The following is an 18,167-nucleotide window of genomic DNA, read 5'->3' as shown; positions in this document are numbered from 1 at the left end:
TTCAGATTACTCACTCCATGACCCTGTGGTCCTCAGTTTCCTTCAGACCCAGTTTTCTCAATCCCTTCACAGGGGGCTGAAAGGAAAAACAGTTTTTCCCTTCTCTGTACTGTATAACACTGAATACTTCTGGTCACCAAATGTGTGGGGATTTTCCCACACGTACGTAATTCTCAGAATCTCGGGACACCAGCTGGGTATCCTACGATTCAACTCAATTCTGACACTCTCTGCCTGGACAAAGCATCAGATCCCACAGGTTAAGGGCCCAGTAAGACTGCCCCCTTCCTCACTTCGGACATGGGCAAGTCCAGGCTGTCACCTGTGCTTCTGACCAACCCGCTATAAATCAGAGGTTCCCATGACCCCCTCCTCAGCTCCGATTAATTTGCTAGAGCAAAGTCAAAAAAAAAAAAAAAGAAAAAGGCAAATAAAACCTCAGGGACTTCCCTGGCAGTCCAGTGGTTAAGACTCCGTGCTTCCACTGCAGAGGGCACAGGTTCGATCCCCAGTTGGGGAACTAAGATCCCGCATACCTCGTGGCATAGCCAATAAATAAATAAATAAAACTCAGAAAAACAGTTTTCTCACTAGATTACCAGGTTACTATCACGGATGTAACTCAGGAACAGCCCGATGGGGGAGGTGCACAGGGCGAGGTATAGGGGAAGGGGTGCAGAGCTTCCACGCCCTTTCTGGGTGTACCACCCCCTAGCATCTCCACGTCTTCACCAACCCAGAAGCTCTCCGAACCCAGTCCTTTCGGTTTTTTATGGAGGCTTCATTATACAGGCACAACTGATCAAATCATTGGCCACTGGTGACTGACTCAACTTCCAGCCCCTCTCCCCTCCCCAGAAGTCAGGGGGGCTGGGCTGTAAGTACCAACCCTCTAATCACAAGGTTGGTTACCCTGGCAACCAGCCCCCATCCTGTGTTTATCCAGGGGCTTTCCAAAAATCACCTCACTCACATAACTCAGGTGTAACTGAAAGGGGCCTGTTCTGAATAACGAAAGATACCTTTACTGCTCTTATCACTTAGGATATTCCAAGGGTTTTAGGAGCTCTGTGCCAGGAAAGGAAGACCAGATACGTATTTCTTATCATAAATCACAGTATCACAGAGGCCAACAAGAGCTGCCATGTAGGACACATAAGGATTAAAAATGATACGTGTAAAGCGTCCGCACCCTGCTGGCAGCCAGTGCCTTGTTTATTACTAACACAGTCTCAGTAATCTAAACCGATCAAGACGTGAAGGTCTGGATTTTTCAAAGACACTCATGATCTATCCACCCCATTCCCAGTGAGGGGCTGAGAGGAGATAACCCCACAGGGAAGTTCATGCTCAGGTATGCAAGGATTCCCCCAGGGCCAGTCCTCCCACCCTGAGGGAAGGAGTGGTAGATGGTATCTGTGATAGATGGGCTAGAGACTGGGCCACTGTGCAAAATAAAACCCACCATTTAACAACAACAAAGGCTTTCCAGGAGAGCTGAGTGGACAGACACTGGCCTAGGTTCCTGAAAATGGAGGTAGAATATTTTTGTCCTTGAGGAGTTGAAAGCTTGGAGAAGATGATCAAGTAAACAATAACAGGGGCTTCCCTGGTGGCGAAGTGGTTAAGAATCTGCCTGCCAATGCAGGGGACACGGGTTCGAGCCCTGGTCCAGGAAGACCCCACATGCCGTGCAGCAACTAAGCCCATGCACCACAACTACTGAGCCTGCGCCCTGGAGCCCATGAGCCACAACTACTGAACTCACGTGCCACAACTACTGAAGCCCACACACCTAGAGCCCATGCTCCACAAGAGAAGCCACCACAATGAAGCCCGCGCACCGCAACAAAGAGTAGCCCCCGCTCACCACAACTAGAGAAAGCCTGCATGCAGCAACAAAGACCCAACACAGCCAATAAATAAATAAATAAAATTTTTAAAAATAGTAAACAATAACAGTTAAGTATAGTGTGACAAGCATGGCAGGAATTCCAAAAGACTATATATATATACATATATGTATAGAGAGAGACACACACACACACACACACACATATATAGACCCACACATATATATAGTATTTTGGAAAGCATTTAATGTGCAAACACATTTATAATTTAAAGAAAATGGAATTGTTGTTCATATGAAAAGATAATAAGTTATATCACTAAGCTTTTTAGAGGAAGAGGGATAAATAAAGTAGTGCTGACTCTTACCTGGGTATTGTCTGTATAATGAAAATATCCTGGCCACGAACAGATTCTTTTATTTCAACTCTTGTTTCTGAAAAATAAAAATGTTCTGCAGTTTGAAGAAAAGCTCTTCATGGTGCAATAATTAGGCAGCAATTGGAGGGAGTAAAGGTGAGTCTAAACCAATGCTTTGCTTAGCGCACCAAAATAAATTCTTAAGAGATCTCGGAATGGCATGTACTTACGTAAAAAATAGTCAAGCTAAGGGGAGAATAAGCCAAAAATAGACTAGAAGGCAAAAGCAACAAACAAGTGTACGTAAAATCTCAGGGTCCAGAAAAGAATATCCGTCACTAAATAAACACAAGATGCTTAGGGAAAAGTACAGAGCGAATAAAGAGGCCAAAAGTTAATATCCTTATTATTCTTTCAACAAAGGCCGATGCCTCCTCTGTTCCAGGCCCTGAGTTGGGGTCCCAAAGTGGGGGACCTGGACCAAGGGGACAAAGACTGACTCAGGAGAGACAATGCAATGCCAAAGGCTGGCAAACTCCCAAGGCCAATGTGCAGGAGAAAGACTAGCCATGATAAAAGAGAAAGAGGCCTGGGAACGATGGCCTCGCTGCAGACTGGAACATACAGTGAGGAAAGGAGTACGGAACATGCAAAGATGTGGGGCAGGGCGGGGCTGCCACTGTGCGCTCAGAAACACAGTGAGAGAGGAGAAAGAGACAGAGAGGAGGTCCGGGAGCTGACCAGGACCACACCACGCAGGAGTCTGGATTTTATTCCAAGGGGTGACAGCAGAGCCACTGGAGGACTCGTGTGATCACCGGCTACTGTGTGAAGACAACGGTGGCAAAGCAAGAAGGGCCGCTTGCGGGGAGCCACTCCAGGTGCTTCTGAAGGAGTCCAGGCAAGCGACAGATGGCGGGCTGCACCAGAGCAGCTGCAGTGGAGGTAGTGAGAGGCAGGCAGGTTTCAGATGGATTCTTGAATCAGAGCGCACAAGAAATGCTGAAGGACGAAGCAGGTGAGATGGGCAGAACTCAGAACCCAAAGGGCCCCACGTGATTGCTAAGGAGACTGGACCATGGCCTATACAATTTTAAACAGCAGTAAGTAAAAATGTTTGCATTTTGGAAATATCCTGATGGAGGTGAGTAGAACAGACTAGAGAGGCCAAAAATGGAGGTAAGAAGACCCGTTAAGAAGCTACTCTGACAGCATGAGAGAGAGCTAGGAGGCCTGGAACAGGGATGGGAGGATGGAGAAAAAGGTCTTCCCTAAACCACCGTCTTTTCCTCCAGCGCTTCATTTATGAGAAACCCAAATGCCATCACAATGAAGGAAATTCATTACTGTTAAATAGGCTATCTCACCTATCTGCACTCATCTTCAGGTTTTTAAATACCAGCATCTCCTGACTTGTCCTGGCAGGAAAATTTCTCAAGTCACCAAGTTAAAAGTTGTGAGTGTGGTAGCTGGATGAAGGGTTTCTGGGGGTTAATTATAACACACGTGTAACTTATACACACCCCGGGAATGTGTGCTTTCCATTACTACCCATTAAACTATCTTTCCCTCTTCCAATACTTGGCTTTATTAGCTCCCCAAACATCAATTTTGTCTTAATTATCTCCTGTTAAGCTAGTGATACCATAGACAGTTATACCTTGGAAAGAGAAAAGCAAGTACAAAAACATGAATCCAAGGCCTTCAACTTTGCAAACATAATTCCAAATTGTTTTTATACGAACTTGTCTTCGCAATGAGTGATGACATTATACTCTGGAACCCACGGTGGTGGGGGTTACGATGCTGCTGCATTCCTGGGACACTGGCTATCAACAAGTGCCTTCAAGCAATATCATTTAATGTTCCAGCTCTCCCCAGAAACCCAGGCGGCGGCAAAAATGGGAGACCAACCCAGGGTGAGCGTCGACAAGACTTGAGAGAAAAAAATGAGAGATAAAACTAACTCAAGGAAGTTTTTAAAATAAGTCATTACTATCTAGTACAGATTGCACTTAATGCCATTTGATGGCCTAATGAAACAGATAAATGTAAAAAGTACTTATCAAATACAGCACAATATGGAAGAAAAAACTTAACTCTCTACATCGCTCCTTTTTCTCATTCTAAAATGACAGGATATTTGCATCATCTTGGAACAGGAGGAAAGGAGACTTTTAAGGAGGAGCAAAGAAGTCAAGATTTAGAGGGATGAACGGAATGCCCTCTGCCCCAACTGTTAAAACAGAAACGCATTTCTGTGTTAAACATGACTAACAGGGGCTTCCCTGGTGGCGCAGTGGTTGCGCGTCCGCCTGCCGATGCAGGGGAACCGAGTTCGCGCCCCGGTCTGGGAGGATCCCACATGCCGCGGAGCGGCTGGGCCCGTGAGCCGTGACCGCTGAGCCTGCGCGTCCGGAGCCTGTGCCCCTCAACGGGAGAGGCCACAACAAAGGGAGGCCCGCATACCACAAAAAAAAACAAAACAAAACAAAACATGATTAACATTCGCCTTTTAAAAACATGCCAGCCGATTAAACAGAGTTTATAGAATAAAGGATGTTTAAGAATTAAGTTTAGGGCCTCCCTGGTGGCGCAATGGTTGAGAGTCCGCCTGCCGATGCAGGGGACACGGGTTCGTGCCCCGGTCCGGGAAGATCCCACATGCCGCGGAGCGGCTGGGCCCGTGAGCCATGGCCGCTGAGCCTGCGCGTCCGGAGCCTGTGCTCCGCAACGGGAGAGGCCACTGCAGTGAGAGGCCCGCGTACAGCAAAAAAAAAAAAGTTTAACTTACCTCCATTGGTCTCTTGATAAACCACAGACTTCCCCAATTCAGCACCAAGACGCCTAAAGGGAGGGGGAGGGGGAGGCAATTAAGAACACTTTAAAAAAAACTCCAGTTCACAGGCATGTGTTTAACAAAAAGACTACAATAACTACACCAGCATTCTTTTACCAAAAAAAAAAAAAATTTTAGAAAATTTAATTCATTAAGAACTAAAACCTGCTGTCACTCCACAAGCAGCTTCCAGCGCTCACCAATCTGTAACTGCTTTACTGGGAAGAGCCCACAACCAAAGTTTAGTGTCTAGTTCCATTGTTTTTTTGAATAATAATTGTCTTGGAACATCAATACCCAACAAATATGTGGTTACTAGCAATAATTCCAAAAAACACAAGCCCAAGGTAAATGCCTCAATTGTCAAAAGCCTTACAGACTTCAGTGCCATTAACCAAATGCAGTGTGAATCTTGTCTGGATCCTGATTCGAACAAACCAAGTGTAAAAATCCATTTTGGGGACAACATAGGAAATATGAACAAGGACTAGATACTAGATATTAAGGAATTAATGGTAGGTTTTTGTTTGTTTTCAGTTCTTATCAGTTAGCATTACCATTTTTATGAGTGAAATGATATAAGGGTGGAATCTCTTTAAAAACACTCCAACCAGTGTACAACAGAATATTATTCAGCCTTAAAAAGGAATGAAATTCTGGTACATGCTACAATACAGATGAACCTTGAAAAAATGATTCTAAGTAAAATAAGTCAGACACAAAAATACAAATACTGCATGATTCCATTAATAGGAAGTACCTAGAATAGGCACATTCACAGTCACATAAAGTAGAACAGAGGTTACCAGGGTCTGGGAGTAGGGGGAATGGAGAGTTAGTACTTAAAGGGTACGGAGTTTCTGTTTGAAACGATTAAAAGATCTGGAAATGAATAGTGGTGATAGTCACACAACACTGTGAATGTACTTAATGCCAGTGAATTGCACACTTAAAAGTGGTTAAAACTTAAAACTTTTCTGGAACAAACTTTTCAAGAACCAAATATAAAAACAAAAAAGCAAAACCACTATTTAAATCTGCCCTCCTCCCTCTGCTTTCTCTTAGCAAGGTCACTGTGGTAAATCTGACCCAAAATAAACAAACACAAGCTTTATACTTAAAATTAGTATTTTAGTTGGCCTCAAAAAGAAAGACAAATAATCAGAGGTTAGAAATAGAAACTAGGTATAGATTGCAAAAGGATTGTTTGGTTTTTTTTTTTTTACACTCTTCTAATCTCATTCAAAACTCTAACTGAAAAGAACATAGGCATTACTGAGAAAATATGACTAAAGTTTCCCCTTTCTTCTACATTTTCATCTAGAATTTGAAAATATCTTCATGCCATTAATTATCAACTCTGAAAAACCCACAGAACTCTAATGTAGGTTGTTTAAAATGTGAAAATGACTTTAAAAGTTATAAGACAAGCTTATTTATTTTATAACAAGTTTATTTGCAAAGGGCTCAAAAGCCTCTTCCTTTACACTAGGGTTCTGGGATTCTTCACAAGAGCCAACTAGAAAAGAGACCATTTAGTAAACATGTATTATTCAGAGGGCCACTATGAGCCTCTGCTCTGCTAGATGCTTGATCTACATTATTTTGTTCGTGCTCACAATGTTCTGGGTCCAACAGATGGAATTATCCCTATTTTACCAATGAAGTTCAGGAAAATCAAATCTCTTGCCCAGGGCAAGACTGGCAAGGCCTTCAGACCCCAAAGGCCACTTGAGGCCAGAGGCTTCCTTAGGTGAAAAAGACAAGGAAAGGCAAAGACTGATCGAATCCAACTGACTTACAAAATACGGTTAGACCATGGTTTCTATCACCAATCCCGACAAATCTGCTCCCCTAGGGTTGCCCTGTTCTCCCTGCCCTCCCCTACACCTCTGCTTCTGTCGGTGCACCTTGCGCCTCGCGGGTCTTCCACCTGCAAGGCCCTCCTTGCTGCGCCCACCTACTACACCCGCCCCGTCCGTCCCCAGTGTTCTAACTACGTGCGGGCCTCCGTCTCCTCGGGGAGACTTGGGAATGGCGATGACCAGCTTCAGAGGTCAACCCCAACCGTGGGAAAGGGAGCCAAACCCAGAGCCCCTCTCTCCAAAGCGCTAATCCAGTGGTTACAGAATCCTCACCACCGCCTGGGAGGTGGGAGTGGGGAGCCGAAAGCAGGGCGAGCGGTCCAAGGACCCGGGGGTGGGGAGAAGCCAGCAAGAGTCAGACGAACGCTTTTCAGCTGCAGAACTGGGGGTGGGGGGGGTGGGGGGGTGATCCTCTGTCACCTCCAAGGGTTTGTCCAGACCTGAAACGGCAGGATTCTGCGACTCCCTCCCCCAGGGGCAGGACGATGGGGCCAAATTACCCCTTGCCCGGGTCGGGGGACGCAAGAGCCAGACGAACGCTTTTCAGCTGCAGAACTGGGGGTGGGGGGGGTGGGGGGGGTGATCCTCTGTCACCTCCAAGGGTTTGTCCAGACCTGAAACGGCAGGATTCTGCGACTCCCTCCCCCAGGGGCAGGACGATGGGGCCAAATTACCCCTTGCCCGGGTCGGGGGACGTGGAGGCGAAAAAGAGCAAGGACCGTCTCCCGGGAGGGGCCCCTCGGGACATCCCCGCCCCTTACTCGGTGATGCGCTTGGCCAGCTCGGTGCAGGCAGCCGTGGAGTTGGCCGAGAAGACTCGGTAGCCGGTGCGGGCGGCGTTCATGGCCGGGCGGGCGGCGGGGCAGGCTCGCAGGGCGCGGAAAGTGGAGGACACGGACAGCGGGGGCAGCAGCAGCAGCTTCTTGGGCATCGTCCGGCCCGGGAGCGCACTTACAGCCGGCCCGCGGCGGGGCTGCACGGGGGAGCAGTAGGCCCGCGTAGGGAAGGAACCGAGAAACCCGGCACAGGAGGGAAGAGGTCAGAGGCCCCCACCCTCCTCGTACAAAAGACTACTACGGGCTCTGGCGCAACCAGAGCTCGCCGCGACCTGCGCCGCAGCCACCTCAAAGCCAGCGACGACGGCACCGCCCCCTCTGGGAATCGAAAAGGCGCGGCTAGAGTGCCCGCACAGTCACCATCTCAGATGAGGGCAGGGCGGTGGGCAACTCTCTACAAGCTTTTTTTTCCGAGGGAAGCATCACGGATTCACTCCGCCGCCTGATCTTGTCGCTCCACGGGAGTTCTTTTGCTCTCATCTTCTTGGGTGGTGCAGTCTGACTTGGCAGTGGTGCCAGCCTTTCCAACTTTTCCGCCAGGATCCAAAATGTCAGCCTCCGAGGTGGCTGACGATCTAGCTCTGCGCCTCCATGATAACACAGCGCTAGAGCCCTGCGAGGCGCATGCGCCGCGCTAGGCTGGGCTTGCTTTGAAAAGTGGAGGGCGGGGTTATTTCCGGGTGGTTGCCTGGGATACCAAAATGCCCAAAAGGTGGTGTACTCCTGAGCCTGATCTTTATTCCCCAAACAAACTCCAAACTTGCATCTGCACCTAAGGCAAGGCTCTCTGAACGAGTCAAGGCACTCCTGCCAGTCTTTGCTCTCAATCAGAAAAGCCTTTATTCCTCCACTTCCATGTGCTCCAGTCCCTTAAAGACCCACTCACGTGACATCTGCTCCACTGAGTCTTTCTAGATACTTCAACCACAGCAAGCCGCCCTCGCCCGCTGGGAGGTACCGTGCATGGCACCATGTATAGTTGCTTCTATTTTTATTTAGCTTTGTGAACATCTGTCTTCCCGACTAGGTTGTAAGTCCTCCTAGGGCAAGATCGTATGTCACTTAGTTCTTCGTATTTCCCGGTGTCCAGGGCAGTGTTATGGGTTCCAGAGGCACGCAATCAATACCTGTTGAATGAGGTCCAAGAAGAAAGTAAAGGGCAGGGAAGCATTTGAGTCACTAGTTATCAGTTGCCTCAGGATTGGGGAGGGGAGCTGATCTCCTGCTTCTCCACCTTCTGAGGACTTTGCCTGTTGTGACATTGGGCCTGAGGGAGCAATTGATTGTGACTCTTGTGTCATGAAGCCTCACAAGCCTGAAGTTTCAGGATTGGGGAGGGGAGCTGATCTCCTGCTTCTCCACCTTCTGAGGACTTTGCCTGTTGTGACATTGGGCCTGAGGGAGCAACTGATTGTGACTCTTGTGTCATGAAGCCTCACAAGCCTGAAGTTTCAGGATTTGGAAATTGAACCGCCCCAGGGCCTGTAGCAGCCTGACCCACATTCCAGCTGGCTCTCCAGAATTACTGATGCACCCACCCCCTCTCTCCTAGAGCAGGTGAAAAAGAAAAAGAAAGAAAGAAAAGAAAGAAGGAAAGGAAAAAAGCAAATGGGCTATGGGGTAAATAGCTTAGACCAAATTATTTACCTGTACACAAGTTCAGCCGATGGACCCAGCCATAAGCCATGTTACCTTCTAAAACTAAAGGAAACCACTTCCCTTCACATTTTCCATATAGATATATTTTTTCCATATATATATCCCACAGAACCCCTCAAGCCTTAATATACCCCAAACTAAACCCATCTTCATTTTCTCAGTTCTCTCCAAACTGCACCTGCTCCTCTATTCCCTCTGTGAGTAAACATAACGTGAGGTTCCCAGTCAGTAAGTCTCAGGAGAATCCTTGACTCTTTTCTTTCTCTCACTTTCTACATCTATCCATTTATCCATCTATTAACATTTACTGAGCACCTACTGTTTGCCAGGCCCGTTTTAGTTGTTTGGGATACTTTCGAGGGGAAAAAAAAGACAAAAATTCCTACCCTGGAGAGGTACACCTAGCAGGGGGAGAGCAATTTTAAAATAAACATAATAATTGAGTAAATTATGTAGTGTGTTAGAAGTTGTATTTGTTTCCTATTGCTGTGGTAACAAATTACCACCAAGTGGCTTAAAACAACACACACTTACACAATCTTAGTTCTGGAGGTCAAAAGTCCTAAAATCAAGGTGTTGGCAGGCTGATTTCCCTCTGGATGTTCTGGAAGAGAATCCATTTCCTTGCCTTTTCCACTCTCTAGAGGCCACTTCTCTCCTCGGCTAGTGGTCCCCATCCTCCATCTTCAAAACCAGCAGCCTAGCATCCTCACATCTCTCTCTCTCTGATCTTTGCTTCCATTCACATATCCTTACCCACTCTGACACCCTCGCCTCCCTCTTATTAAAAACTTTTGTGGGGGCTTCCCTGGTGGTGCAGTGGTTGAGAATCGCCTGCCAATGCAGGGGACACGGGTTCGAGCCCCGGTCCGGGAAGATCCCACGTGCCGCGGAGCAACTGGGCCCGTGAACCACAGCTACTGAGCCTGCGCATCTGGAGCCCGTGCTCCGCAACGGGAGAGGCCGCGACGGTGAGAGGCCCGCGTACCGCGATGAAGAGTGGCCCCCGCTCGCAGCAACTAGAGAAAGCCCACGCACGGAAACGAAGACCCAACACAGCCATAAATAAATAAATAAATTTATTTTTTACAAAAAGTCTTTTGTGGTTTGTTTGTTTTTTTTTTTTTGCGGCACGCGGGCCTCTCAATGCGGCGGCCTCTCCCGCTGCGGAGCACAGGCTCGGGACGCGCAGGCTCAGCGGCCACGGCTCACGGGCCCAGCCGCTCCGCGGCACGTGGGATCCTCCCGGACCGGGGCACGAACCCGCGTCCCCTGCATCGGCAGGCGGGCTCTCAACCACTGCGCCACCAGGGAAGCCCTTTTGTGGTTTTTAATAAGAAGTCCTCCCACCTTCTTCACCCTGCTGTGGGTCTCTCACTAGGATTAATCATCAATTTCTCTGATGAGAAATCACAAAATTTAAGATTCGAAGTACTCACCTTCACCAAGCCTCAATGTCTAAGTTCCTACAAACTTACCTTATTTCTCCACTGATAAGATAGGGAAGAAGGGTCATAAAAGATGAATTTGGGATAACCATCTGGGAGCTACTTATGAGAAACAGCTGCCCTCACAGACTGGCTCAGGCATGGAGGGAGGCGCTGGGATTTAGGCACGGAATGTCACGGGAAGCGCCCTCAGGCTACGCATTTAGTCTCAGCCTGGCATCAAGAACTACAGAACCATGCTCTATTTTAACATGAAGCTTCATAAAAAATGAACATTTAGATTACACTGTTGGAAGTTTTCCCACTTTAGGACCTATGTATAATAATGTGTGTGGCGCCGGGATGGCTCACAAAATGTATCTGGGAGAAGGTACCCCTAGTGACCTCCTGGTGCCTGGCACGTGGTAGGGGCTCTACTCGCATCTGTGGACCCAACGAGTGATACAGAGAACAGCTATTTTTTTAAATATATAATTTATTATTTTTATTTATTTATTTATTTTTGGCTGCGTTGGGTCTTCGTTGCTGTGCGCGGGCTTTCTCCAGTTGCAGCGAGCGGGGGCTACTCTTCGTTGCGGTGTGCGGGCTTCTCATTGCGGTGGCTTCTCTTGCTGCGGAGCACGGGCTCTAGGCGCGCGGGCTTCAGTAGTTGCGGCTCGTGGGCTCAGTAGCTGTGGCTCACGGGCTCTAGAGCGCAGGCGCAGTCGTTGCGGCGCACGGGCTTAGCGGCTCCGCGGCATGTGGGATCTTCCCGGACCAGGGCTCGAACCTGTGTCCCCTGCATCGGCAGGCGGACTCTTAACCACTGCGCCACCAGGGAAGCCCCAGAGAACAGCTATTGATCTCGTATCTCAGGCAGGGGCCTCCCAACTGGCCTCATTCTTTCACGTTCCGTCCTTCCTTCCCTCCAGTATCTCTAGTCCACCCTCTACATCCACACAGCAGATCCCCTGGTTGATAGCCTCCAGGGCTTTCCACAGTTTATAAGCCCAAACTCCTTAGCCTGATACGGCCTGAGTCTCCCTCTCCATCTCCCTGCTTTCCCCAGGCCACGCCCTAGGTCTGTGGCTTTCTGAGCTGTTTGCCATTTGCTGAAAATGACATGGCTTTGTTTTGTTATTGTTTTTTTTGCCGCGCCATGCGGCATCTTAGTTCCCCCGCCAGGGATTAAACCCGTGCGCCTGTAGTGGAAGCACAGAGTCTTAACCACTGGACCACCAGGGAAGTCCCGACATGGTTTTTTATGTCTGAGAATCTTTGTAATTTTCACTGTGATTTCTTCTTTGTCCTGTGAATTGTTAGAAGTGTGCTGCACGATTTCTAAACTTTGGGAAATTTCTAGAGCTCTATTATTGATTTCTAATTTAATTCCACTTTGTGAGAGAACACACCCTAAGTGAATTCAATCCTCTGCTACGTGTTGAGACAACCTTGGTAGCCCAGCATGTGATCGATGTAGGTAAATGCCCTATATGCACCTGAAAAGAATATGTGTTCTACAGTTTGGGGGTGCGTGTTTTACGTCTGTTGGTTAGATCGTTTGTTAGTTGTAGTCAAATTCTCTATTACCTTAATTATTGTTCATCTGCTTGTTCTCTGATTGTGGAGTTTTTTATTTTTCCTTTGAGCTCTTCAACATTTGCTTTCTAAACAGATAGATATCACGTTGGTTCTGTTTCTTCTCTGGAGAACCCAGACCAATACAGGGTCTGGACTGAGTAGAAAGACGCGTCTGCTCATTTTGCAAAGAATGTGTTTTTTGCGGTTTGAAGTGAGACTTCTCTTGCTCAGTTCCAGTTTTTGTTGTTGTTGTTGTTTTTAAAATATTTCTCTATAAAAGAGTCTGATCCTTGAGGCTCCAAACCTGCTGGACATTTCCTGCAAAAACAAAGACAGCTCTGCTCAGTGCAAGGTGACATTTCCATATTCAACCCAATTTCAGTTTTCAAGTTATCAAAAAAAAACAAATCCTGTTGCTAACTGGGCTGCAGGTTCAGCATGAGTTGTGGAAATATAATCTCCTCTCTTCTAAAAACGAGAAGAGAAAGTACAGGTTCAGATTTGGCACAAAGAATGGTCCCGAGAAGAAGCAGAGAAGACAAAGAGGAGTGTGTTTAGAATGGCTCAGCCTTGTCCCCGGGGAATGAATTATTTGGAAGACAAGGTCAGTCTTTGCAACAAAGGGGAACATTTTAGGCAACGATTCAGAAGTGTTGCTTCCATGTTGCACTACTCCGACACGAACTTTGGAAAAATATGAGACTTTTCCCTGTTCTCGTTCCCTGAACAGGCCCAAGCAAGCTGAGACTGAATGATCTTTAGTTCTAAAAATAATACCGACTTGGATCTCTAAGCTGATTCTCTCCATAGGACACCAGAAACCATGCTGGGGGCGAGGGCAAAATACTGGGCAGACAGAGCCGAGCGCGCTGGGAGTGACCCTTCCCAGCTTCAGCAAGGGCAGTGGTAGAGAGCAGCTGCCCTGCCGGCCGCGGGAAAGTCTGAAATGGAATCCAGCATAGAGTCTCGGTAGGACAGAACCTCTTCTGTCATGGGGTTTTCAGGAACTCTTGGTGGAGGCCTTCGGAGGCATTTCAGGGTATCACCGGTACCCACACCTCGTTGAAGACTGATTCAAGGTGAGACCATACTGCCTCCTAGTACCTTCTAGAGTCTGCCAAGCAGGAGACGTCTCCTCACCCGTATCTCCAGATTTACAGCAGCGCTGGCAAGGTGGGCTCATAGGGAAAGACATGGAAGGAGGAAAAAGGCCAAGGGGAGTCGGGGCTGAGAAGATAGAAGGTTCAACATTAAGGAGACAGGTTACAACAAATCATGGACCGAAATAATTCAGAAATGTGTAAGGTTCCTGGCTCAAGTGTCCTAAGTGTGTCAGGTTCAAGGGGATCCAGGCTCTCTAATAGCTAAAACCCCCCACATGATACAAATATCCAAAAATAGCTCTCGTCCATCCATAAACGGGAACATTATGTGGTCACTTAATGCCCCAGCTACACCAACTTGCTGTCAGCAGTGAGACGCTGCAGCGTGTGTAGATGAGTGTTATCTCGGGAGCCAGGCTCTCGGAGCCCACTCTTAACAGCTGTGTGATCCCGAGCAAACGATTATGTCTCCCTTTGCCTCAGTTTACTCCCCTGTAAAGTGGGGATAATAAAAATTAGTGAGTTAATACATGTCAAACAGAACAAGGTCTGGCGCGTATGAGCTATTAGGTGAAGGGAGATGGGAAATGTTTATACATATTCATTAGGTCAGAGGCAACCAGGAAAACAAACCACGTTCTTTCTTTCTTTCTTTTTTTTTTTTTTTGGCCGTGCCTAGCAGCTTGTGGGATCTTAGTTCCCTGACCAGGCATTGAACCCTCGCCCTCGGCAGCGAAAGCGCAGAGGCCTAACCACTGGACCGCCAGGGAATTCCCAACACATTCATTATTTTAACAAAGAATTTAATATAGAGAATTGGTTAAATGGGTATTGCAAGATAGAAGCGGCAGAAAGCCGACGCTGGGAGACCACAGGAAGCAGCTACCCCACCCCCATGAATGGGGAACCAAGAGGACAGGTTGGGATTATGGGATTCTAGAAGCCTGGAGGAGGGGGTCCCACGGAGCTGGGACTCGGATCTCTGGCGAGGAGGCACTGCCCAGCTGGTGCGGTACCTCTGAGAGGCACAGAGGCTGGTTCCGGGAGCGCAGGGACACTGGAGCCTGGAACCAGATGTCACCATTGTCAGGGGGATGCTCGGGTGACCAAGGCGCAGACAGGAAGCAGCGGCCCTTTCTCCCCTTCCAGCCGTGCGGGCCTCACTAGCTCCCCTGGCGGCAGAGGCTGGAAGGGAGCGGCCGCGGAGGAGAAACGGGGCTCGCAGAGTCCCAGCAGCATCACGGAGCTGCGTGTGGTCCCCACTCGAAGCACTGCCCCTCCTCTCCTTCCCCACAGCCTCGGGACAGCGGATTGGAGGAGGAAGAGGGTGGGGTGCTCAAGGCCAGAGGTTTAGAGGCAAGCCTGAATGACAGTGTGGCCACAAGAGGGAGAAAGCAGGGCAGGCTGGCATGCGGGTTCTAGCATCGGAGAAGGCGTGGTGGTCCAGCCGCAACCACGAGGGCTGGGGCTGAGGTCAGACGCGGATGAAGATCATTCTAGGGCAGAGAGAGGTTATGGCAGGCGTCCAACTCCCAGAACCTAACGTTTAAGCGTTCTCAGAACTTGGAGCCAAAAAGATCGTGGGCGGGGAACAGAGATGTCAGGAGTAGAGGCAACAGCAGAGGGGGCGTTCAGAGTGGTGAGCCCGGTAGCAGAGGGTCAGAACAGGGAGGGCTCTGCAGGAGGAAGAGAGGTGTTCTGGAGGCCGCCTGAGGAGCTGGTAGGACTACACCAGTCGGGGGGCAGGAGGCAGGGCTCCGTGGCCCATGAGGGGGCAGCTCTGGAGTCAGACAGACCTGGACTCAGTCCTGTTCTGCTGGTTCACCTGGGGGAGTCCGTCAACCTGTACCTGCGTTTCTTCATCTGTGGAACGGTGATCACAGTAATACCTGCCTGGGGGTGGTGGTGAGGACTAAATGAGATGATGCATGTGTGACAAGGTGGAGGGAGGTACTTGCCTGGCAGGATCTTTCCTGCTTTCCAAGAATTGCCAGAGCCTACTGCCAAGAATAAAATGCACCCCACGTTCTATGTTCAGAGAACTACCAGCAGGGGGCTGGCTGGGAGATGCCATGCAGCACTGACTCTTTAAATCCTGTGTGTAATCCAGCATTTGGCTGGCTTTTGTCTGGTTCCTGGGAGGTCACCTCTAAATCCTTGGAATTTCCTGAGTGATAGGAGTGTCAGTTATTCACGGTGGGCCCCTCCAATTCTATCTGATAGTTTAGGATAAACCACGTGATATTAGCTCAACCTCTGGGGAAGGAAGGGGAGCTGGAGATTGAGTTCAATCAATGGTCAATGACTTAACCAACTGTGCCTACATAATGAAACCCCAATAAAAACTCTAGACACCCAAGCTCGGTGAGCTTCCTTGGTTGGCAGTGCTCTGCCAACAGGGTAACGTGTCCCTGAGGACGCCAGAAGCTTCAAGTTTGGTACCGCCCCCCACCCCCGACCTCACCCTAGGCGTCTCTCCCTGTGGCTGGTTCAGATTTGCATCCTTTTGCTATCATGAAACTGTAATAGCAAGTACAGCACTCTCCTGAGTTCTGTGAGTCATTCTAGTGAATTATTGAACCTGAGGGGGTAGTGGGAACCCCCAAATTTGTAGCCAGCTGGTCAAAAGTGAGTGTGGCCAGGGGCCCCCCAAACTTGCTGCTGGTGTGTGAGGTAGGACAGTCTTGTGGAGGACGGTGGTCTTAACCTGTGAAGTTTGGCCCAACTATGGGTAGTTGGTGTCATGGCATCCTGCCTCAAGAAAAAGGGAGAGAGGAAGGGTGAGAGGCTGCTTCTTCATGAAGACTTGACTGGCTTTTCTTGAAACCAGGTGGGGGTGAGTGGGGTTGGGGACACAGTAGAGTCTCTGTAAAGTGCGTGGGACAGTAGAGAGGAACATCTTGTCTCCCACTTGGGTGTCCACTTGGCCGTGGGCTGGTGGATCTGCCCTGGGGCTCCTGAAGTTTGGACGGTGCCCAGAGGAGCTGGCATGGGGGGCAGTCAGCCAGGAGGCAAAGGACTGGATCCACCCATCCCCTCAGAAGACGGATGCAACCCCACAGCCCCAGAGTCGGATCCAGAGTATGGATGGAATGGCAGATTCTGGTTTCTTTCTCTCACTTTCTACATCTATCCATTTATCCATCTATTAACATTTACTGAGCACCTACTGTTTGCCAGGCCCGTTTTAGTTGTTTGGGATACTTTCGAGGGGAAAAAAAAGACAAAAATTCCTACCCTGGAGAGGTACACCTAGCAGGGGGAGAGCAATTTTAAAATAAACATAATAATTGAGTAAATTATGTAGTGTGTTAGAAGTTGTATTTGTTTCCTATTGCTGTGGTAACAAATTACCACCAAGTGGCTTAAAACAACACACACTTACACAATCTTAGTTCTGGAGGTCAAAAGTCCTAAAATCAAGGTGTTGGCAGGCTGATTTCCCTCTGGATGTTCTGGAAGAGAATCCATTTCCTTGCCTTTTCCACTCTCTAGAGGCCACTTCTCTCCTCGGCTAGTGGTCCCCATCCTCCATCTTCAAAACCAGCAGCCTAGCATCCTCACATCTCTCTCTCTCTGATCTTTGCTTCCATTCACATATCCTTACCCACTCTGACACCCTCGCCTCCCTCTTATTAAAAACTTTTGTGGGGGCTTCCCTGGTGGTGCAGTGGTTGAGAATCGCCTGCCAATGCAGGGGACACGGGTTCGAGCCCCGGTCCGGGAAGATCCCACGTGCCGCGGAGCAACTGGGCCCGTGAACCACAGCTACTGAGCCTGCGCATCTGGAGCCCGTGCTCCGCAACGGGAGAGGCCGCGACGGTGAGAGGCCCGCGTACCGCGATGAAGAGTGGCCCCCGCTCGCAGCAACTAGAGAAAGCCCACGCACGGAAACGAAGACCCAACACAGCCATAAATAAATAAATAAATTTATTTTTTACAAAAAGTCTTTTGTGGTTTGTTTTTTTTTTTTTTTGCGGCACGCGGGCCTCTCAGTGCTGTGGCCTCTCCCGCTGCGGAGCACAGGCTCCGGACGCGCACATCAAGAACTACAGAACCATGCTCTATTTTAACATGAAGCTTCATAAAAAATGAACATTTAGATTACACTGTTGGAAGTTTTCCCACTTTAGGACCTATGTATAATAATGTGTGTGGCGCCGGGATGGCTCACAAAATGTATCTGGGAGAAGGTACCCCTAGTGACCTCCTGGTGCCTGGCACGTGGTAGGGGCTCTACTCGCATCTGTGGACCCAACGAGTGATACAGAGAACAGCTATTTTTTTAAATATATAATTTATTATTTTTATTTATTTATTTATTTTTGGCTGCGTTGGGTCTTCGTTGCTGTGCGCGGGCTTTCTCCAGTTGCAGCGAGCGGGGGCTACTCTTCGTTGCGGTGTGCGGGCTTCTCATTGCGGTGGCTTCTCTTGCTGCGGAGCACGGGCTCTAGGCGCGCGGGCTTCAGTAGTTGCGGCTCGTGGGCTCAGTAGCTGTGGCTCACGGGCTCTAGAGCGCAGGCGCAGTCGTTGCGGCGCACGGGCTTAGCGGCTCCGCGGCATGTGGGATCTTCCCGGACCAGGGCTCGAACCTGTGTCCCCTGCATCGGCAGGCGGACTCTTAACCACTGCGCCACCAGGGAAGC

General features: G+C 49.0%; 1 protein-coding gene across 2 annotated transcripts in view; it reads right to left on the bottom strand.

The window, feature by feature from the left end:
• PRPSAP1 (phosphoribosyl pyrophosphate synthetase associated protein 1) overlaps positions 1 to 8,179 on the bottom strand; it is a 32,555-nt gene extending 24,376 nt beyond the window's left edge. Inside the window, exons 1-3 of one of the 2 annotated variants that reach the window (XR_003682939.2) lie at positions 7,677 to 8,179; positions 5,006 to 5,058; positions 2,221 to 2,287 (exon numbers count right to left, since the gene is read on the bottom strand). Coding sequence is in view for 1 of the 2 variants with exons in the window: in XM_007099778.4 (XP_007099840.1) it covers positions 2,221 to 2,287; positions 5,006 to 5,058; positions 7,677 to 7,846 (290 nt within the window). In the remaining variant the exon portion in view is untranslated. The remainder of the gene's footprint in view (positions 1 to 2,220; positions 2,288 to 5,005; positions 5,059 to 7,676) is intronic. The other variant, XM_007099778.4, reaches the window with a different exon arrangement.
• Positions 8,180 to 18,167: the final 9,988 nt, after the last annotated feature.

Source organism: Physeter macrocephalus, chromosome 14 (assembly GCF_002837175.3).
Source record: "Physeter macrocephalus isolate SW-GA chromosome 14, ASM283717v5, whole genome shotgun sequence".
NCBI lineage: Eukaryota > Metazoa > Chordata > Mammalia > Artiodactyla > Physeteridae > Physeter > Physeter macrocephalus.
Note: the sequence above shows the minus strand (reverse complement) of the source record. Positions and strands in the feature narration are given on the sequence as shown.